The 22,682-nt window shown below is 46.4% G+C and overlaps 2 protein-coding genes across 6 annotated transcripts in view; both read right to left on the minus strand.

Moving 5' to 3' along the window:
- Positions 1-840: 840 nt before the first annotated feature.
- Positions 841-17,780, minus strand: TMEM39B (transmembrane protein 39B). Of its 4 annotated transcripts, none has more exons than XM_072974889.1 (10): positions 17,640-17,778; positions 17,510-17,518; positions 15,845-15,971; positions 15,109-15,328; positions 14,430-14,513; positions 13,948-14,102; positions 7,186-7,522; positions 6,063-6,250; positions 2,973-3,093; positions 841-1,312 (listed from the first exon to the last, which is right to left on the minus strand). In XM_072974889.1, exons 1-10 carry the CDS (start codon positions 17,776-17,778, stop codon positions 1,070-1,072), a joined length of 1,623 nt encoding a protein of 540 aa, XP_072830990.1. In that variant the 3' UTR covers positions 841-1,069. The 4 variants fall into 4 exon arrangements, with proteins under 4 accessions (XP_072830990.1, XP_015096276.1, XP_006196980.1 ...); XM_015240790.3 differs by lacking the exon at positions 17,510-17,518 and adding an exon at positions 14,629-14,711 and having other exon boundaries at positions 17,630-17,685; XM_006196918.4 differs by lacking the exon at positions 17,510-17,518 and having other exon boundaries at positions 17,630-17,780.
- A 2,788-nt stretch (positions 17,781-20,568) lies between these two features.
- Positions 20,569-22,682, minus strand: part of KHDRBS1 (KH RNA binding domain containing, signal transduction associated 1) — a 37,975-nt gene continuing 35,861 nt past the window's right edge. For both annotated transcript variants that reach the window (XM_072974891.1, XM_072974892.1), the window contains one exon: positions 20,569-21,088. The gene's annotated coding sequence lies outside the window, so the exon portion shown is untranslated. The remainder of the gene's footprint in view (positions 21,089-22,682) is intronic.

Raw genomic sequence — 22,682 nt, forward strand, 5'->3', positions numbered from 1 at the left:
ACCTATGCTCCATAGGAGCCGGTGGCCTTCCAAACAGCTTTGTTTCCATTCTAGCCCTTGGCCTTGCTCACACACTCTCCCTAGCCCAGAACCATTGGTCCTCCCTGATCCAGCCCCTGCAGACCTTTCCAGCTCCAGCCCACCTCATCTTTCCTGCACCAGGAAAGATTCTGTTTACCATCCTTAAGTACACCAGAATACTCCAAATCTCTGTGCTATTTCCCATGCTCTTTATTTTCTCTGCTTGAAGCACCTTACCTCCACTTGTCCACCTAGGAAGCGGCTGATACAACTCAGACTATTCCCTCCTCCAAGAAGTCCCGAGAGCATTCAACATTCTCTCCTGTGCTGTTCTGGACCTTGTAACTGTTATACCCATCCCAGCATAGTCTTGGCATCTTCACCATCTACCACGGCATCTGGCACAGAGCAGGGTCTCAGTGACTGCCTGCTGGGAATCAGGACATCACATTCCGCTAGGATAGTAATGTCATCTTTCAGACGGTTTTGGGGCCCAGCTCTACCACTTCCTAGCCTTGTTACCTTGGGCAAGTCACTATAGCTCCCTGAGCTCGTGTTTTTCACCTACAGGAGTGACAGCACCTAGGGTTGTCATAAAAGGTGGATCAAGGCAAGGCCTGTAATACACATAGAGCAGCCTCTGGTTCAATGAGCATTCAGCTAGCTCACTGCTGCATGACCTCCGGTGTCTCCTCAGCTCTTCTCTGCTGGAGAAGGCAGAGCTTGCAGGGGCCCCAGAAGCCACACATATGGCTTCCTGGCCCAGAACCCCACACCTCTGCTCTTTGCTTGACAGGCAAGAAGAGGAGAAAGAAATATAGGACACAGGCTTATTGGGAGTATAAAAATAGGACTTTTTTTTCCTCATAATCACATCAATTATCAAAGAAAGAAACAGTATGTAACAAAAATACAAAGCTCTGGTGGATTTTTTTGTCTGTTTTTGTTTGTTTGTTTGTTTTGCCCCTCACCCATCCCTCCCCAACAGCCTCTTCCCAGGGAGCCCCTGGCTGAAGGCTGGATGCTGTCCCTGGGGTCGCCCTGGGGCTCAGGAGAACCGGTGGTCTAGGTCCCTCTGGGGGTTGGCCGAGTACGAGTAGGCTTTGCCCAATACCAGGCGGTCCCGGAGCAGCTTGAAGAAGGCGTAGTAGTTGCTGAAGAGGATGAGCGCCAGTGAGATGGTCTGGTGCCACTTTTCAGAGGACATTAAGGAGTAGAGCTGGTAGACGATGACAGCGCCCTCCAGCAGCAGAAGGATGTTGAGAATCCGCAGGGGTTTGCTGAAAAAGAACTGCCCAGGAAAGAGTAGGCATGGACTGGAAAGTATGTTTCAGAAACCTGCCTCATGGATGGGGGTACTGGGTAGGCCAGTAAAGGGCACAAGCTCTCGGGGTCCCATGGAGACTTGGGTGGGGAGGAAGACTTCACAGGGTTGGGCATGGACCTTGCCACCTCTCTGCTTTTGTTTGTGGGGTTCCTTCTGCCAAGGCTACTGCTTCCCACATAAGTTGTTTAAGATCCTGAACAACTTCTACCTACTCCAGGAAGCTTTTCTTGAGAGGTCTTGCTTGTCCTCTCAAATTTTCTTCTAGTCGAAAATCAACACCTTTTTCTACGCGATCCTCCCAGGTACAGTCAGGCCTGAACAAAGTAGAATCTTAAGACTTTAAAAAGTTACTGTAGACTCTGCAGCCCGAGTCACCCACTGCTTTATGTGCAGCATCCCCAGCTGGGCCAGAAGCTTCCAGGGGACGTGGAGACACTTCACTCTTACCTGGTGTTTACAGGGCAAGGCAGAGTGTAGAGACTAAGAAAAATGTTCTGATCAGTTTAAAAGAATGATCAATGTCCAGGGATCCTGATTCTGCAGGGGCCAAGGTACTTAAACCTCAAGAGCCATTTATAGGATAGGAGAAGTGGTGGGAAATGGAGAGTCCAAGAGACCAGCACCCCAGGCTCAGCTCTGTACCTGACAGGCTGCAGGCCTTTGGGCAAGTCCCTTCCCTGTCTAGACCTCAGGTCTCTCTACTGGGAAATGAAGAGATCAGCCCAGATCAGTGATTTCTCAGACTGTGCTCCTCACAGCCCCGGGCTCCTAGGAGGTCTTTTAGGGGCTGTTGCAGGGGTGAGCAGGAAGTGAAGGGAGTTCCAACCCTTTTCAACAGAGCAGCGCCAATAAGGTCCTCTATACTGAACTTTAGTTTATGATTTTGACAGTAAAATAAGTAAATAAAATGGAGATGACCAGCCTAGATGATTTTGAGCAGCTCTTTCCATAGTTTCTGAGCCATTATCACTAGTTCCAAAGTTTCCCAGTAAGGTACCCTTGGAACAATTTAAACTATCTAAGCAAATTTCAGTACCTGAAAACTGGGATTGCCCTGGTATCCCTCTCACATACAAGGTTCTGGTGAAGACAGAATGGGAAGGTATGTGGGAAGTGCCTACCACAGTGCACACAATAAGGAATGATGGTTGGGGGAGGGTATAGCTCAGTGGTAGAGCATGTGGTTAGCACGTACAAGGTCCTGGGTTCAATCCCCAGTACCTCCATTAAAAAATAAATAAATAAACAAACCTAATTACCCTACTCCTCCAAAAAAAACACAAAAAACAAAAATTAAAAAAAAAGAATAAAACCACCTAAAATTGAACAATGCAAGAAATCTAACCATTTCAAAAAAAAATGGTTGTAAATATTTTTACCACCAAGAACCCCTCCTTTTATTATATCATCTTTTCCACCCACCCCCTCCAATGTTTTGGAAGATCTGTTACACAGTGAGCTGCCATGACGAAGTGATCGTCTGCATGGCTGTCCTTGGGCTGCACGTGTGCATTGTCTTCTTTTGGATCTGGGAAATACTGAAAATAGCCTTCCCTGGCTAAGACGTCACCTTCCTGCTCAGCTGATCAGGCCCCACCCCTCCTTCCCAGGGGAGGAGACTCACGTGGAACCGGAAGTGGGAGACATCAGAGGGGATGGCCACATTGTAGTGGCCCACTGCTTTGTAGACGTTCTTGCTGTGCTTCACCAGCACGCCCTGTGGCCACATGCATTCTTCAGTCCACCTGGAGGCACAGCCCAACAGAACCCCTTATGCCCAGCTCCCCCACATAAGGGGATACTAGAAGACTGGGCACAGGGTCACCACCAGGGATCTATTCCCATTTCTATCACTTAGATACAGTGACTTTCCTTTTCTGGGTCTCAGTTGCCTCTGCTGTGAAATGGGATAAGAATCAGAAGAAATTCCTGCACTGGGAGTCAGAAGGTTTAGGACCTACATTCACGTCCCTGAGGGATTCCAAGAAAACCTTTATGCCTCCCTGGGGTCATTTTCTTCATCAGCCTCCAATCAGTCTCACCTCGAGCGTCCAAGCAGTCTACCATACAGCGGCCTGAGGGGTCTTTGTAAAACACCACACTGAGCCTAACTATTCTCTCCTCAAAACCCTTTAAGGCTTTCCAGTGCCCTTGGAGTCAAGTCCCCAAGAATTTGGCATGGCCTCAGAAGCCCTGTGTGGCCTTCTAGAACTTCCACTGCAATTTCCTGCTCCAGAACTGTCTCTAGTTCCTCCAGCACACCTTACTGCTCTTATCTCTGCATAGGTTGTTCCTTCCAGTTGGACTGCCCTTCCTGATGCCTTTCCTTCCTCGGCTCTTTGTCATCTTTCAAAATCCAAGATCCTCCACAAAGCCTTTCTCAAACTCCCCATGGAGTTCAGCATCCTTTGAATGCTTCCTGAATCTCCTGCTACTGGTCCATTTTCCCCAGTGTTTTGTCACTTATTCACTTCCCTGTACCCCTCACTAATCTGGGAGCGCTGGAGGGAAGGGATGGCATCCAATTCATTTTGGTGTCCTCGGAACACACCACAAGGCCTGGCACAGGGGGGCCCCAGTGAGCCTGTGAATAAGATTATGGGACCTGTGACATTTCTTCCAATGTTCTGCAAGATCTCCCAAAAACTCCCAAAGGTCCTGGGCCAGTGAATTGAGACCCACTGTCTGCAGGAACCTCAATCCCATGCTCCTGCCCTGTTGATTCCTTCATTTAAAAGACAGTTACCAGATCATATGCAACAACACAGATGAACCTCACAGATAATGTGCTAAATGAAAGAAGCTGGACCCTAATATCTACTGTATGATTTTAATTTACACGAAGTTGTTGGAATAGGCAAAACTAATGTAGGGTGAAAGGAACTGAAAGGATGCTTGCTTGGGGAGGGGGGGTCATTGGGAAGGGCCGTGAGGAAATTTCCTGAGGAGCTGGAAATGTTCTGTACCTTGATGGGGGATGGGTTATATGCATGCTATGCCTTTATCAAAGAATTGTACACTTTTAAGATTTGTGCATTTCACAGTATGTAAATTTTACCTGCAAAAAAACACTACATACACAAAAAACACCCAAGAAAAATTTGCTGTGGACCTATCATAAGCCAGGCATTTTGCCAGGAGTGAGGAGGAGATGGCTGTTTGACAGCCAAGGACCCTGACCTCCAGGAGCTTTAGTCCTGGAATGACAGGCGAGTAACTAAGCAAACAGCAGAAAGTTTTAGGTGCAATGATCATGGTATGGCAGGGTTGTGGGAGCACAGGGCAGGGACACTGAACCTATCCTGGGTGGTCAGGAAAGTGTTCCTGGAGGAAGCAAAGTGCTAAAGGATGAATAGAAATTAAACCAGAATAGAAAGCTGGAACGGGCATTCCAGGCAAAACATGCATCGTATGTAAAAGCCTGGATATAAAAGTACAAACAGAATTTGAGAGTCTGAACAGGCTGGGTCTGGTTAGAGCAGAGTATGAGCTGGGGCATGGGAAGAGATGAGGCAGAAAAGGCTGGCAGGACCCAGTTCATCATGGGAAGCCATGTGAAGGAGCCTGGATCTTATCTGTGGACCACGGTGAACCATGGACAGGTTTATCTTCATATTCATTCATGTACTATCTTTCTACTCCCTCTTCTTCTCAGAGCCCAAGGCTAAGCCAAGCCCCACTTCGGACCATTCGGCAATACCTAGCCCCTTTCTGGACCACCCGGACAGAGCCTGAGTAGGACCCTGACTGGCAGAGAGGGCCAACACCAGGAGGTTTGGCCTCTGTGGCCACCCTTTGCCTCTCTGCGGGCCTACCTCTACAAACCTGTCCTAGGGGCCTCTCCTCTGCCAGGCCTTGTGCTGGGCCCAAGACTCAGATGTGATTCAGAGGCGATCCCAGCCTTGAGGACCTTCTGGTCGACTGGGGGAATACAGGCAGGAAAATCAAATCCTGTGACGAAGAGCTACAGAAACACGAGGCACCAGGAAGGCTGGGCCCGGCTGAGGAGAAGACAGCATCTCAGGCCTCTGAGCAGGGTGACTTCGGCCTCTGCTTGGGGTGCAGTGCCATCCCACAGTTGGGCCTCCTTTGCCCCACTCATCTCACTCTTCATTTACGTGGCTGTTACCCCTACTAGACTGCAAACTCAGGGGTCTTGTCTCAGCCATTTCCTCCCTCTGGTTTTTCTTCCCTGGCCAGGGTTTGTCATCGTTACCAGACTGATATTTCTAAGGTGCACCTTGGAAGAGGTTCCTCCACTGTTCAGAACCCTCCATAGCTCCCCTCTGCCTGTAGGTCAAAGTCCAATACACAGCACCAGGCCTGGAGTAAATCAGGCAGGAGTAAATATCTGCTGAAAGAATGGAGGACTCAACGGCTGAATGGATGAGTGAGCAGAAGGAGGGAAGAAATGAATGAATGTGTGAGCAAATCAGTCAATGAGTAAATAAGTCAGTGAATGAGAAAGTCAACGAGTCTATGAATTTACTGCCTGCAACCCCCTCCATCTCCAGGACACTGCAAGTTACCCAAGGACAGGGGATACGTCCTTCTCAAGCCCTGCCATCCTCCACTCTGGCCATGAGGCCTAGCGCACGAGACAGGCTCAAGAACTCTTTGCAGGCTGAGTGAATGAGTGATGAGCAGGGAGGCAAGTGACTGCAGACACTGACCGGGGGGCTGGGGTTAAGCCGAGAAGGGCGGGATGACTCACGGGTGCTGCAGCACGTTGGAGCACAGCGCTGGGTCCACCTTCTGCCAGCAGCCCAGATGGGCCGCTGCCTTGTGCAGCAGGTCGCAGTAGCTGGCAGGCAGCAGGTGCTGCATGAGGATCACCGAGGTGCTGATGGACACCAGCAGGAAGAGCTCGCAGGACCAGCGCTTGTCATAGTAATGTGTGTTCTGGGGGCAGTGGGAGGTGGGTAAGGCCTGAGCCACCCCTAAGAGTCTCACTCCCTCCCCCTTCCCTGATTCTCTCTGCCTTGGAGACCAGGACAGCCCCAGAAAGACCTCGGGGTAGCCTGACGTCAAGGATCAAACACCTAACAAAGAAGGCTCCATGATGGGTTTAAATCCTGTGCCCAATACTCAGTTTTCTACAAAGAAAAACTGCTCCCCCCTGCCTATTACGCTGAGCCAGAGGACAGACTCTGCGGTCCAAAAGAAATTAGCTCACATCTTGGCTCTGCAGCTTATTCGCCAGGAGACCTTGGGCAAGTCGCTTCACTTGCTTGTGCTCCAGTTCCCTCATCTGTCACATGAGAAGAGTAACCACCTCTGATGGGCATGAGGAGGATTAGAATAATCATGAAAGTTCCAGCACACTGTTGGTGCCTAACAGACAGGAAGTCCTCTCAATCCCAGACCATTCAGTGCAGCCCATCCTCAGAGAAATGTGTCAATCCTCCTGTCAGCTGGGGGAGGTTCCTTCCCAGATGGCCACGCAAGCCAGAGAGAGAGCACAGGCTTTTGGAGCCACTCGGCTCTGGATGAATCCTGGCTCTCACACTTAATGATAAAGCAGGATGTTGTGACGTGCCTGTGCCAAAACAGCCATGCTGAAATACAAAGTCACCGCTTTTTGTTATCCAGTATTATGAACAACAATGCCATGGCCCCCTCACTGGCTGGGTGACCTTGTGCAGGACATGTCCGTGCACCAAGCCTAGTTTTTTCCACTTGAAAATGGAGGCAGTAGTCACTCTGGCCCTCAGGACAACAGATGGGAATCTCCTCAAAAGCAGCAGTTACTTATGTAAGCAGGAGGGCTCCTGTGGGCTGGGCAGCAGGGTGAGGCCTCGGGCAGGCCCCTTCCCTCCCAGGGTTAAGCTACTCACCTTCACAAACCACACAGGCACAAAGGCCACGTAATAGGCACTCAGCATGGAGCTGACCAGCACCTCCTTCATACGCCAGTTGAAGTCCATCTTGAGGAACTCCACCTCGCTGCGGATGAGGCTGGGCGACAGGCAGCAGGCATGGGTGGGCATGGCTTCCGGGCCATACAGCTGCCGCGTGTGCTGCTTCCACGTCTCCCGCAGCGTCAGCAGGTAGTCCCGGCTCCGTGCCAGGCCACTGACCGCCTCCCGGGGACCCATGGAGGCCATGTGGCTGAAGAGGTTTGTCTTGCGGAGGTCACAGTTCAGCTGCAGGAACGGAATGTACATCCCAAACCTGCTGGGGAAGAGAGTGGTGAGAACAGGCCTGCTCACGGGCCAGGATGCCAACCCTCAGCCACGGAGAGAATCTTCTTTCCCGCCTGGGCTTTAGCTCTCCTGGCTGCTAAGAGGGGAGACTTCACCATCCAGCCTCCCAGCCAATGGTCAGTCATTCAATACATGTTAGCACTGAGTTCGGGCCAAGCATGGTACCGAGCAGCAGAGGCACAGTAGGAAGCAGATGAGTCCCTGCCCTCACGGTCTGTTGCTGACCAGCAGTCATCATAACAGCCCACATTCACTGGGCATAACCTGTGTTCCATGCTAAGTGCTTTACACGCATTCTCTTCTTATGTTTCTCCTAACTCTGCATTAGGTACTGTTATTTTGTGCCCTTTTCAGCTGAGGAAGCTGTGGCTCAGAGAGGTGAAGCAGATTCTGAAACGTCACACAGTTAGTAAGGAAGTAATAGAGTTGGGATTCAAATCCAGGACTGTCTCATACCAGGGATCAAGACAGACACTCAACATATACTATGAGTAATTCGTTAATTAAAAATGTGTATGCTATCACAAAAAAGACAAAGCAGTTGTCATGGGTATATATATATTAGAGGCAGTTCTTTAGTTTGCAAAGGAGGACAGTTCAGGAATAATGTTTACTGTGTGTTTATTATGTGCCAGGCACTGAAATGGGCCCTTGAACAGTAGAACCTCCTCCCCTGACCCTTTAGGTTACACCTGGAGCTAATTAGTCAAGGGATGGAATGTGTGGCTGGTATTGTTTGAGGAGAAAACTAGGCAGACCCATAGCCCAGAAGAGTAGATAATTAAAGTGGATAAGTGTCCAGCACAGTACATGGAACTTCCTAATAGGTGCTCTTTATAGGCATTCCTTGTTTTTAGCTTGGGGCCTCTCAATTTCCCCAGGTCTTCAGACACAGCCCCTGAAGGGTCCCTGGGCTGCTGCCAGGAGCTAGAGCCAATGAGAAGGCTATGTTTCTTTATCCACAGTAATTTTCCCTTCCTTTATTCTGAACTTCCAAGAAGGGATATATGAATGATCTTGGGCATTTAACCTTTTTGGGTTTTTGCTTTCTGGTCTATAAAATGGGAATGCTACTACTCTCCCTGGGATAGGGTTAAAGGAAGATAACTTAAAAGAATTCTGGTCAGGAGCATAACCTCTGGGGTTAAATGAGCCAGGATTAAAATCCCAGCTCTGTCACTTCCTAGCGTTGTGATGTAAGGCAAGTTATATAATCTCTATGAGCCTCAGTTTCCTTAACCTGTCTTGAGTTGCATAGCATGTATTGATTCTCTATACTCAGCCAGGCATTATGCTAGTGTTTTTTGTTTTTGTTTTTGTTTTTTATAAATACTCTCTTTTAATCTTTGCAACAATGCCCAGCATGGTTTCAGAGTAGAAGATCAACACAATTTTAGAAATTGTATTGTTTAGAAAAGAAAGAAGCCAGGATTCTGTGGGACAGAAAAGAACACTAAAATGGGATTCCCAAAACACTCTTCAGGATACTCGGTGGGAATGAGGGGGTGGGGCACCTATATGAACATACAATGGCTTCAGACCCAAATTAAGGACAAATAGTTAAGAATCTCCCTGGTTTTGCCTCTAAGGACTTCAGATACAATTAAATTATTTGGTAACACCAAGTGGCTGCTCTGACAGGTCACACGTTAGAAACAGCTTCACAGGCAAGATGGCAGATTCCCTTTCAGCCTCTCCACCCAAGACATGACAGTACCAAAGTAGAAAATAAATAGACAAAAGTAGAAAATAAATCCGTGTGAGCAAAAACAATGGGGGTTATTAGCACGTAAGTGATTTTGACAAATTCAGACAGCAGATGGAAACATGCTGACAGATGAGGAAGGAAGTCATCATTTAGAGCAGTGCTGTCCAGCAGAAACAGAGAGCCACAAATGTAATTCAAAATTTTCTAGTAGCCACATTTAAAAAATTAATTTTAATATTCTATTTTACTTAACCCAGTATATGCAAAATATTATTTCAACATACAATATTTATGAATGAGATGTGTTACTTACTTTTTTTCTACTAAGTCTTAGAATCTGGTGTACATCTTACACTAAAAGCACATTTCAATTCAAATTAGTTTATTTCAAATGTTTAATGACAACAGGCAGTTAAAAGTTACCAAACTGGACAGTGTTGGCCTAGAATGTGCCATGAGAGGGCTGTACTGGGGGTGGGAGCTTATCTGCCCAGAGTGACCCAAGAGAGGCTGGCTTGAAGTGGGCACGTTTGATAGAGGGTAGAAGTGAGAAGCAGGGCTGAACAAATGGGATTAAACAAAGATCTGTATTTATTTATGAGTCACCCCCTTTATTCTCCTACATAACATGACACAGCCTGCCCTGAGGGAGTCTACTCTAAAGAAATTGAATATATAGCTATAAAATTCATCAAATTGTACATCTGAAATATGTGTAGTTTACTGTACAGGAATCATACTATAATAAAGGTATTTAAAAAAAGAAAGAAACTGAATAAACTGAGGAAAACTGAGGTCTCTAATGGGGGCATCCTAGAATAATACCCACCCCTCCCCTTTCTGGTCTCTGGGGGCGCACAGCCTGACAACTAGCACCTCATTCATTTATCCTAAAGCAAAGTCTACCAGTGTGCCCTGCTCATGTACTTAGAATTCCCAGTCAAACCTTCCACTCATGTACACAATAGCAGAGGGAGAGAAAATGTACTTCAAGTCACTCAGGCCTTCACTCTTAAATGTAAACAGACAACCAAAGAAACTAACTACACTTATAAAACTAGCAGGATGAAACAGAAAAATTGACCCCAGTGGAATGACAAAATTGAGGGAACATAAGAGATTTTTAAAACAAGAATAGAATGTTATGAGAAAAGAATAATCAGAAAATAAGAAAGAGCCCTTACAGATGAAAAATATGATTGCTGAAAAAAACTCAATAAAAAACCTGGAAGATAAAGTTGAGATAATCACCCTAAAGGCAAAGAAAAAAGAGAGAGGAGAGAAAGAAAGAGTGAGAGAGAAAGAAAGAGGGGAGGGAGGGAGTGAGAAGGAGAAAGGGAGACAGATGAAAATTATGAGTGAAAATACAAGAGAAACAGATGACCAATCTATGAGGTCTACCATCTGATGAGAAGTCCCAAAGAGACCAGGAAAAATGGAGGGGAAGATATTACCAAAGAAATAATAGAAGAAACTTTCCCTGACCTGCAGAAATACCCAAATCTCCAGGTTAAAAAGGTCCTAGAGTACTGATAAGATGAATGACAAAAGTTCCACATCAGACACATCCTGTGAAATTTCAAACAATCAAAAAATAAATAGAATACCCCTAAGAGCTTTCAAAAGGAAAAAACAAGTCATCTACAAAGTAACTGGAATCAAACTAGTATCAGACTTCTCATTAGAAACACTGGATGCCAGAGACAATAGAGCACTATCTTCAAAATTCTGACAGAATATGAATCTGAACTTAGAAATCTACATTTGGCCAAACCATCAATCAAGTATGAGGGCAGAATAAAGACATTTTTAGATATGCAAGGACTCAGAATATATATACTTCCCACATACCACTTGTTAAGGAAATTACCTGATAATGCACTCCAGCAAAATAAGGAAGAAAACCAAGAAAGAGGAAGACATGGGATCCAGAAAACAGAGGATCCAACCCAGGAGGGCAGCGAAGGGAAGTCCCAGGCTGAGAGCTGTACAGCAGGCCTGAAGAGCAACCACTCCAGACTGGAGCAGGAGGATGGAGGGCTCCAGGAGGGATGTCTTTGGGGGAAAAATGGACTCCAGGCAACAGGTAGCATGATTGAGAAGCTGGATAAACTTGAAGATATGTTGAAGGCCCATCATTCTTTTTTTTTTTTTTTTAACATTTTTTATTGATTTATAATCATTTTACAATGTTGTGTCAAATTCCAGTGTTCAGCACAATTTTTCAGTCATTCATGGACATATACACACTCATTGTCACATTTTTTTTCTCTGTGATTTATCATAACCATCATTCTTTTGTCAACAAGAAAAAAGAAAGGCAATTAGAAACTCTGAGAAAAATAAAAAGCTATATAAGAGAGTTACAATCTAAATATGAAGCAAACTAAAATGTGGCATGATTTTAAACAACTGATGGAATGTAAGAAAAGAGAAATCATTTAACCTGGACACTAGGAACATACTTTTTTTAAGAGACCCAAGATTATAACTCAGTAACTACAGAGAAGGGATGTCATCTATGCACACTACTTGGTCCTGTAGTGAATGTTTTCATACTCATGATAATATCAAGGACACTTACTGGTTTTTAATTTTTAGAACTAGCCTTAGACAAAGAACAGAAGACTTCAATTTGGCTATTTAGGATAACGTGAATGTCAAGTATGACAATATTAAAGTAAGAGCACAGTTGCCAGGAAGTGAGAAGAATAATTTTGAAAAGTGGATGGGTAGGGCTCCTAATATTATGGTTTTATATAAAAATGATAAGAACTGACTATTGTTGATGGAATAAAAAAATACAGTCATATTCATATTATTGAAAAAGATAACCAACAGAAAACTAAAAATAATAACAGTTATCAAATATTAAGAACAGTATGGATGGAAGGTGAACTAAATCTTCATCTGTCATTAAGGGTACTGTACCTGTGTATGTGTATGTATGTATGTGGTATGCTTGTATATGAACAGGACATTCATTTCCAGGATATATAAGAAACCAGAAACAGTGGTGGTTACCTCTTGGAAGGGAAACTAGGTAGCTGGGAGACAAGAGTGAAGGGGAGACTTTCATGCTACATTCTTTAATACATTTTTCAAGTTTAATGATATAAACCTATTACCCAAATATAAAATCAATCAATAACATTTTTAAAGGAATAAACAAAAGGACAGGATACTAGAATTATGGAGTTTACTCAAAAAAAAACCACTGAAAACTAGAAACAGTGAAAGAGGTTGCTTTTGAAAAATGGGACTAAACTTTTCATCATAAGCTTTTTAGCTCTACTAGATTTGATTTTTTCTGATATATTTATCTTACATTAATAAAAAGTTTTAAATTAAACAATATAAAATAAAGCAAAATAAGAACACTGGGTGATGTCTGAGTAGTAACCAGAAAGTGTCAAATAAAGGCAACTGTTAACATTTCTAACCAGTACAATCTTAAAGGGCTATTTGTTAACATTTATTAAAAATGTAAAACGTATCTTTTGGTACAGTAATTCTAATCTGTTTTACAGAAATATTGGACAAGTGTGCAAAGATGTATGCAAAAGAATGTTCTCTGCCTCATTGCTTCCAACAGGGAAAAACTAGAACAACTCAAAAGTCCACCAATAGAAGACAAGCACACTGCGAAAGTCCATACAATGGAAATATTATGAGGCCATTAAAAAAAAATGAGGCAGACCCATAAATATTGCCATGGAAAAATATCCAAGTTGTATGACTATGTGAAAAATTTTGGAGGGACATGCTGCAAATAAAGGTTTTCTGGAGGACTGAGATGGTGTGGGAATTTCATTTCTATGCTAAAAGCTTTTGTAAGCTTAGTATTTTTACATGATGCAGTATCACTCATAATTAACAACTAGTTCTAACCAAATCAGGTGTGATAGGGCTCCTCCCATGACAGTGCCCTTTGGGTCATGCAGGGTAGAGACAGAGGAGTGTCCAGCTCTGAAGCTTCCCAGGGAACAGAACTGGCCCAGCCTGAAGAAGTTCATGACCCAGAAAGCCTAAGGGTTGGGAGATGCCTGTTAATGCCTAGGCAGCCAGGAGCCTGCCCCAGGAACAGCCAGAGTGCATATCTTGCCAAAGCTCTCCCCAGTTCTAGGCCAGAAAGGGGCAGGCTTGGGAGCTTCCCAGACACTCTCTCTCCATCCTCAACAGTCTCGGTTGTGGCAAGATGAGGGTGGTGAGTGAGCAAAGCAGACACACAGACAGACATGCATGCGCACACACTCACACAGAAACATGCAAACACGCAGGTGCTAGCACGCACACAAAGCCGGGGCAGGCCCCGAGAATTACATAAACACTAAGATACACAAAGAGACAGAGAAAGAACCAGAGAGAGAGGAAAGGAAGAGAGAGGGAGACAAAGCCCGTGCATCCCTGTTAGGAACTGTGGGATATACACTCAGATCTGAATCCCATTCTGACCTCCCCGTCGGTGGCACCTTGGGGAGATTACGCCTGCCATCTCAGTTTCTGCTCCTGCAAAAGGCTAATCACCCTGATCTCAGGACAATGCTGTCAGACAATGTGAGAGGGGTACTGCTGCTGCCTGCCAGTGAGTCTTCTGGGTATGGGGGCCTGGTGACCCAGCCACACTCAGGGCAGAGGTCAGGAGCAGGTACTAGGCAGTGAGGGGTGAAGTGAGGGGTACTCACGGATAGCAGAGGAACAGGAGGTTCAGGAAGGAGTAGGTCCTGAAGAGGTGGATGAGGGAGCGGCACAGACTCCAGCCTGTTGCCGTGAGAACGGTGAAGCGGGTGAGGAACAGCAGGATGGAGCGAAAGAGGGAGACCTTCCCCCTCTGAGAAGCCTGGGTCAGGGCGAGATAGGACGGGATGGGGCCTTGGATGGAGGCCACGAGGGCTGTGACCAAATCCCACCCAGCATGGCCTATGATCCCACCCGGGGGAAGCGTGGGGCAGCAGGCTGGGCAGAACCTGACAAGGCGAATCCTTTCCCTCGATGCCCAGTAAACTCCAAGAGCTGATGGGATGTGAGTAATGTTCTTTAACCAAGTTTGAAGGGAGCCCCAAGGAAATGCCTCAGGGTTGAAGGGCTGGGCCTGTCTCCTTGGCACCCCACCCCTGGGGAAAGGGGAGCCCCAAAGTCCCCGGGCCAGCCTCTGGGACCCAATCACCTCCTTCACGATGGACCCAATGAAGCGGCGGCCCAGAACAATGGTGGTCACCATCAGCAAGTTGAAGTCGATCAGGTGGAAATTCTGTCAGGGGGCAGAGGCTGGGGGTCACGTGGGCCCCCTGCCCATGTACAGCCTTTTTGCATCCCCACCTCCCCCTGCCCAGTCCTTTTCATAGGGACTGTCCCCACTCTCTGACCTTCATAGGCCTCCAGCTGAGTCAGACCAGGAAAATACCTAGAGGAGTAGAACAGGACCCAGAGGAGGGAGGTGGGACAGTCCCTGGAGATAAGAGAGTGGTGTGTGAGCCCTCTTGCTCTGATCACCCATGCCCCTGTCCCTGCACCTCTCCTGCACAGAGCTCTTTTCACTCCTTGAAACGATCACATATGCCTGTGGCTCACCTCCCCCACAGGACTTAAGACTCTGCACTCCTTTAGACAAAATCTGTGTCAGATTCATTTCTGCCACCCTTATGATGAATAGCATGGTGCTGAGCACATTAGGGGTGAGTGTTCAGGAATCATCAGTTTCCTGTTCCTTTCTATGCCTCCCATGCCCAGCACGAGGCCAAGTATACAGGGTACTTGGGAAGCTATGCTAAACTGAAGCCAAACGTCTCACACACACACACACACACACACACCCCACACACAGTGGATCCTGGTTAGGCACCTACCAGGGAGGTGTGGGAGGGTGGGTGGGAGGGCGGGTACCACCACACTGTCTTGTAGATGTTGATGTAGTGGACGAAGAGAGCTATGAGCTGGCAGAAGAAGAGCTGCAACTCAAACAGAATGCTGGCCTGGACTGGCAGCTCGGGGATCTTGCAGTGTTGGAGGGGCACGACTGTCTGGGTCGCCAGTGGGGGGCTGGAGAGGCCCGTTCCAGAACTGCTCCTGGAGTGGGGGAAGGAACAAACATGAGGAGCTGACCTGAGAACCCTACTAAGAAGGGCTTCTGGGGCAAAGTACTGCAGGGGAGGATCAGAAAAGCAGCTCAGGGAAAGGATGAAGTCCTCCTAATCCTGCCTGTGAGGTAAAGAAGCTGACAGAGCCCTTTCCTATCCCTAATCTTATTCAGGCTTGCCAACATTCCCCAGGAAGAAAAGGATTATTAGGTCCATTTTACAGATGAGGAAAAGGAAGCCCAGAGAGGAGAGATAACTTGTCCAAGTCACCAGCAAATCAGGGGCAGAACTGTAACTGGAATCCAAGCCTTTGGGCTTATTACACTATGTCCCATTTCATCTGTCCCAGTGACCAACCTCTGAGGCTTTCCTGCTGCTCCCTGCCCTTTAAGCCCCCATCTGGCATCCGGGGTATCACATCCTAGAGCCCAAGGTTTGGGCGGAGAGCTTTGTCCACACTTCCTGTGAGCCCACAGTGAGGGGCAACAGACAGAAAGTAATTTACCTGGTGCGGGAACGGACACTGGTGACAGATGCACTGGAAGTGTGGCCCCCACCAGAGCCCCCAGATGATCCTGGCTCACAGAGTGGATTTCGACAGTAGGATGTCCTGTTGGGACCTCTTCGTCCTCCTGTGGGGCTCAACATAAGATAGATCCTCAAGCTAGAGGGCATGTATCAAGGATGACAGTAATGACACTGGCTACCTGGTGTCTCATTTTATCACTCAGTCACAGAGACCCACAATCTGGCCCCTGTGTACCTCTTCAAACGCATCTCCTACCATTCTCTGCCTCACCCCCATGTTTCAGCCAGCCTGGCTTTTTGTCTCCTTGGGAAAACCAAGCTTGTTGCTACCTTTTGCACTTGCTGTACCTTCTGGAGGGCCCCTCCCTGATTGCCATTTTTGAAGTATCTGCCCTTATAACTATCTTATTTCTATTTTTTCCCACAATTCACTCTTCATCTTGTTCATTTGTTAACATATTTTTTGTCTATCTTTCCCACTAGAATGAAAGGCCAGTGAGGTCAGTATCTTGATCTTCTTTTTCATTGTTTATCCTCTCCCCCTACAGCAGTGTCCAGCATAAAGTAAGTGCCCAACAAAGTACATGTTGATGAGGGAGTGAACTCCACAAGGTAGGTTTTCCATAGATTAGGAAACTTGGTTTATATTGTGTCATAGGTAGTTTGGGGGCCTGGGTCCTGTGCTCTTAGCACTGGTGTACACTGCTCCATTCAGATACTAGAAGTCTCTGTAGGCTTACAACTCTGGGTGCCCTTGAAGTGTTTTCCTCTAGGATCCAAGAACCAGCTCAATGAGTATCCTGGGTTCTCAAGGTCAGGACTCAGGGCCTGAGCCCAGGATCAAGGATGTGGGCTCTGGGAGAATGCTGTGGCTGTGGACTCAAAACTTGGACCCACAACCTCTTTCTCTAAGCTTAGCAGTCTAGCCCACGCTCCCAGGCACCACCTTGCACAAAGGTCCTAAACACCACCCTAGTCCCAGTCAAAGTCAAAGCCTTGTTCATCTCTCCTCAGGGCAGCACAGCAGCCTCCACACACACATCCCTTGCTCTAGCTTCTCAGCCTGGAAGCTTTCCCCACACATCTCCAAAAAGTTCTTATCCAGGAACTCTTCCCCTAACTAGCCCTCAGCCCTGAAGCTCTGTTCACGCACCACTGTACCTGGCTTCGAAAACCCCACACAGGCATCCTCAGCCCAAATGCTCTGCCCACACCTACTCTCCTCTCTTTAGAAGTTCTGCTCCCACATAAAGCCCCTCAGCCCAGAAGCCCCGCCTACACACAACTGTCACCCCAGAAAACCCGCCCACAAGCCAATAAAAGCGCTCTGCCCAGAAGCCTGGCTCGAGTGGGCTCCCTTAGACTGGAAGGTCTCCTTCCCGCCCCACCTCCCCCAGTACAAAGCCGCTACAGTCCTGAAAGTTCGCCCGCGCACCAGGGCCTACAGCCCAGGAACTCCGCCCTTAGCACTAACGCCCCGTCCACCTCTAAGCCCCGCCCCACTCTAGTCCTCTGAGTGGGTCCTCACCAAAGCCCCCAGGTGCCTCTCCATTTTAAATGCCCCGCCCGCCGCTCCAACGTCCCGCCCCCACAACAGACGCCCCACCCGCAAGCGACAGGAGGGGGCGGGGTCCCTCTGTACCCATATCCCCTCCCCCCACCTCGCCGGGATCCTGTCCGCATGGGGGAGCAATTAGCAGCTCAGCCATCCTAACCCCCGAGCCCGCCCGTTCCCGGGCCGAGCCGGACCCGCGCCGCTCACCCATCTCCACCCCCCGGCGCTCTCCGCTTCGCCGCCGCGGCTCCTGCGGGCAATATGTCGGAGGCGACGGCGGCCGGGAGAGGACTAACCGCCGCAGCCCAGTCCCCGGGTATCAGCTGCGCGCTCCCGCCTCGCCGCCAAATTTGCATACAAGGCGGGCTAGAAACTGGGGGCGCGCTTCTTAAAGGGGCCGCCTGGACGTAGGCAGTGCCGCGCGCTCTTTGTCTCGCGTTCCCCCACGCCCTTCCTGCAGCTGCTGCTGATAAATCCAAGAGGAAGGAGAACCCACCTCCTGCTCTTCCCTTGCGTGCCATCTCCATGCATCTTTTCAGGGCCGAGGGAGGGGGCTGGAACCACCTCTCGTTTCCTGTATCCATGAGTGGCCGGCCCACCGGCGCCTCAAACCCGTCTCGTCTCAAAGTGGGTTTTCATCTTTTCCTTTGGCATTCTTGCTCTTTGGCGCACCCCAGTCAAAACCTGAGAGTCATTTCTCTCGACCCACACATCCAGTCTTCTACCTGGTCTTGCTGACCGTTAGTCCTAATTATTTCTCACATCTCACCCTACTCTTCTACCACCACCTTAGTTCAAATCCTGACTGCCAGTTCTAAGACCTGAAATCCTATTTTTTGCTCTTTACTGGTAATATTCACCTTATTGGGCCTTGGTGAGGATTAAATGAGCTAATGCATGTAGAACAGTCTGTTTTAATAAATGTTAGCCATCATTACTATTATGATGTACGGCAAGCACAACACAGAGGGAACACTCAGTAACTGAGCCCCTACAGGTAGCTTATTTCTTCCCTCATAAGACCTATCAGCTGTCTGAATCACTTGGTACCTTCATCATTTAGCACAGTGTTTGGCACGTGATAGACAACAATATTCAATTAATTAAATGATTTAGTAGATATTTAATTAGTAGATATTCACAGAACTTACAGTTAAGTGGGAGGAGATGGACATAAATAAAATTAGTAAATTCTGTAGTATGTTAGAAGGGAATGATTGCTGTGGAGGTAAACAGGAACAGGGGATGGGAGGTTGCAATTTTTAACAGGGTAGTCGTGGGCTTCACTGAGAAGGTAACTTTTGAACAGACACTTGAAGGAAACACTTGAGTGAGTCAGTCATGCAGATGTCTGGAGAAAGGGGGCATTCCAGGCAGAAGGAGAAAGTCAGTGGAAGGGCCCTCAGGTACGAGCATGCCTGGTGTGTTTAAGAAACAGCAAGAATGCTAGTGTGGCTTGGAATGGAATAGACATGAGAGTCGGACATGAGAAGGAATGGACCTGAAGTTTTTACTCTGAATGAGATGGGGAGCTACTGGAAGGTTTTGAACTTCCATTTTTTACAGAATCACTTTAGCTGTCCTGTGAGAATAGACTGTGGGGGTACAAGGGTGGAATCAGGGAGACCAGGGTGCTATGGCAATGATCTTTGCAAGAGATGTTAATGATTTGTACCAGACTGGGTTAGGTGATGAGACATAGTTGGATTCTGGATTGGAAGGTAAAGTCAACAAGATTTGTTGACAGATTGGGTAGGTGTATGGAAGAAAGAGAAGATCAGAATTACTCCCAGGTTTTTAGCCCAGGCAAATGGAAATACGGAATTTAATTCAACACATATATTATCTATTAATATATAGATTTTACACCAAGTCAGGCCTTCTCTTCTTGGGAAAAAAGAGGCCCAGGGAGGGAGAATGCCCAGGTCACAAAACAGAATTGAAACCAGGGCTGAGATTTCTTTTTCAGGCCAAAGAAACTCTGGTTAGAAGAGCTGGTTCTGAACTCTTTAGAGTATCGAATTTGAAGTGTATCTTTTTAATTATTGGATCCCCAAAGCCTAACACTACCTGGCACATGATAGGCATTCAGTTAGGATTAGTTCAGTTCAACTGAAGTAGTGGCAAAGTGGCTCCTGAAAAGGCGGCTAGTTGGGAAGGGGAACTAAAAGGTTTCAGGAATATTCCATCGAAGACTGAAGCTTGGTCATTCCTGGGAACTCACTGTAACTCAGGTCAACAAACACTTCTGAGCCTCTATTACATCTTAGGCACTGGGGATACAGAGATGCCACTCATTACTGGGGGAGTAAGAGAGAAGAATCAACAAATCATGGCACAGTGTGATAAAAGTAGCAGTCTGTACCAAGTTCTGGGTTGGACAGAAGGTGACTAATCCGGACGGGGAGTTAGTCACAAGAAGGCTTCATGGAAGAAGCTGGTTTCTAAGAGATGAAAAGGAGTTTGCTTGTTGCACTCCTAGAGGAGGACGCGGTAGCTTAAGCCTGGTAATTGCCTCACTGGGGCTGGGGCCGAGGAGTGTCTTGCTGTGCATTTATCATGCAGAAGGTACTGGATCTTGTACTTGGCAAATATTCAGGAAGTGTTTGCTGAATTGATTTGAGGGCATTTGTACAACCCAGGGTAAGAGGGTAAAGCTACCCAAATGGACCACTATGCATGTAACCCATTACCTGCGGCTCCTGCCCACCTTGTACAGGTTGACTACTGGCCAGCATTCATTCTTCTTTCTTCTGGGAAGAACACTGATTTTCCCTCGGGGACCTACCCTTCCTCCCACTCTCAGTCCACATGGTTTAGTGGGGCTGTCTTACTCTGCAGTTCCAGTGTGTGCAGATGACCCTGACTTGACGAATTAAAGCATTCCATCCCTGCCACTTCAGGATACTGTGACTGGTTGGGGTGGGGGTGGGGCTGTGTTAGTGACCCAAGTCAAACCAAATGAGATACAATCCTAGGATCTTTGCTAGAACTATTGGGAAATACCCCCCTCCCCTCCCTGCACACACCGGGATGGCTAAGGAAATAAAATACAAACTTGAAGTTCTTCGTGGCCATCTTGCCACCTTTGGGGGAGAACTTAGCTGACAATGAAAGACACACAGAAAAGTCGAGAAATCAGGAGATACTTTCTCAATGGTATCATTTGATCCACTTATACCTGAAGCCTTTATGGACTTTTCTGTCATAAAAAGCCAGTTTGTGTTTAGTGTCTGACAATTGCTACTAAAAGTATCTTGAACAATACAGCAGTATCTACCAGAAACATCTAGGGCCTTAGTCCTTTTACATCTGCCTCCTACAGTCTCCCTGAGGAAAAGAATCGTAAGATGGCAGGATGTTGGTTAGGTTCTTGTCCTCCAGATCTGTGGCCACACATCTCAGCTGTTTTGTGACCTTGAAGCCCTCACTTCCCGCCTATGCGTCTTCATTTCCTGATAAACTTGTTCTGTATTGGCTTTTCCAGTCGTCTTGAATTTTGAGGAAATGCCACTGGCTCCAGGCCAGTCCTGTGTCATTGGGTGTCAGGAGTTGGGATCTCTTCCTTGGTCCTGTTATTCTGAGGCCACAGCTGGCAAGTCTGTCCTCTGATCAGTAGTTTCTAGCCTGGATTATGCAGATCTCTGGTGGTACACAGCTGGGGTCCTGAAACCATAGGAAAAAAACAAAATACTGCTTCCTAGAGTGTCAGTTTTACTCATGGAAGTATTTTCAAGATTGAAGTGTAGTTATTCAGAGCACCATCTCTGAGCCAGACTTACATGGAATCAAATCCCAGTTCCACGACTTACTAGCTACATGACCTTAAGAAATTACTTAACTCTGTGTGCCTCAGTTTCCTCAGTGTAAAGTGAGGGTAGTATAACTCACAGATATAGAGAACAAACTAGTGGTAACCAGTGGGGAGAGGGAAGAGGAGAGAAGTGAGATGGGGTAGGGGATTAAGAGGTACAAACTACTATGTATAAAATAAACAAACTACAACAATGTATTATACAGAACAGGGAATATAGACAGTATCTTATACCTTTAAATGGAGTATTATAGATAAAAATTTTGAACCACCATGCTGAATACCTGAAACTAATATAGTATTATAAATCAACTACCTCATTTGAAAAAAAATAGTGAGGGTAGAATTAGTGTCTCTTATGAGATTATGGTGAAGTTTAAGTTAGTTTGTGTAAAAGTACTTAGAACATACCTGGTGCACATTGTACTATTTATTACCTATTATTATTTTCACTTGACTCTAAACATTTTATTTATTTTTAGGTTTCTCTTTAAATTCTTTTTTTGTGTATATATATTTATTGAAGTATATAGTCAGTTTACAATGTGTCAACTTCTGGTGTACAGCACAATGCTTCAGTCATATGAACATATATATATTCGTTTTCATATTTTTTCACCATGTTACTACAAGATATCGAATACAGTTCCCTGCGCTATACAGATGAACTTGTTTATATATTCTATTTAGATGTATGTATCAGTTAGTGTCCGAAAATCTCCAACTCTCAATTTGCCCCCTCACTTCCCCCCACCATAATAACCACAAGTTTGTTCTCTATGTATGAAAGGCTGTTTTACAAGTAAGTTTGTTTGTATTATTAAAACTTGGATATATTACGAAGTGCAAAGAAAACTAATGTGAATTTAAGATCAAAGACTTTGAAGAAATGTCACCTAAAGCTCTATCTCAGCTTCCCAGAGATTTGCTTTCTTCTGCCACTAAGAATACTTTCATCTTTTTTTTTTAACTACAAGAACCTATAAGAGAATCCAGATGTTGCGTTCTTCTAATTTTCTGGGCCATTTTCACTTCCAGGTATATGTTAGTTTCCCCATCCAACCTTCCACATTTCAGGGACAACCCACCTACCTGTTCTCATTTAGACATTTGTATTCCCATGTTTTATAAAACTTGATTATTACAAAGATAATATATGCAAGCTTGAAAAAATACTGTATTTCTTTAGTTTTTCAAACTTGGATAGGATTTTGGCAGGTAAGGTACTTGGGGCGGGCGGGGTTGGGGGAGGAACAAAGATAGAGAAAACAGCATGAGCAAAGGTCTAGATGCAAGCTATGTTCCAGAAGAGCAAGTCATTTTGGCTTGAGAGGAACTGATTATGAGGCTGGAAAAACAGGTTAAGTTCTTATCACTTGAGGATCTTAAATGCTACATACTACATACAGTGAAGTCTAGATTTGATTTCACCTCTCTAACCATGTT

This window comes from Vicugna pacos, chromosome 13 (genome assembly GCF_048564905.1).
Source record: "Vicugna pacos chromosome 13, VicPac4, whole genome shotgun sequence".
NCBI lineage: Eukaryota > Metazoa > Chordata > Mammalia > Artiodactyla > Camelidae > Vicugna > Vicugna pacos.

What these genes read in the sequence shown, in the direction of transcription:
- TMEM39B (XM_072974889.1), bottom strand. Translation starts at nt 17,778, where the DNA reads ATGCAAATTTGGCGGCGAGGCGGGAGCGCGCAGCTGATACCCGGGGAC. An exon ending in AGTGTCCGTTCCCGCACCAG is followed by an intron (nt 15,329 to 15,844) that starts GTAAATTACTTT and finishes CCCCCACTCCAG; the next exon opens with GAGCAGTTCTGGAACGGGCC. An exon ending in TGCCTGTGTGGTTTGTGAAG is followed by an intron (nt 6,251 to 7,185) that starts GTGAGTAGCTTA and finishes CACTGCCCCCAG; the next exon opens with AACACACATTACTATGACAA.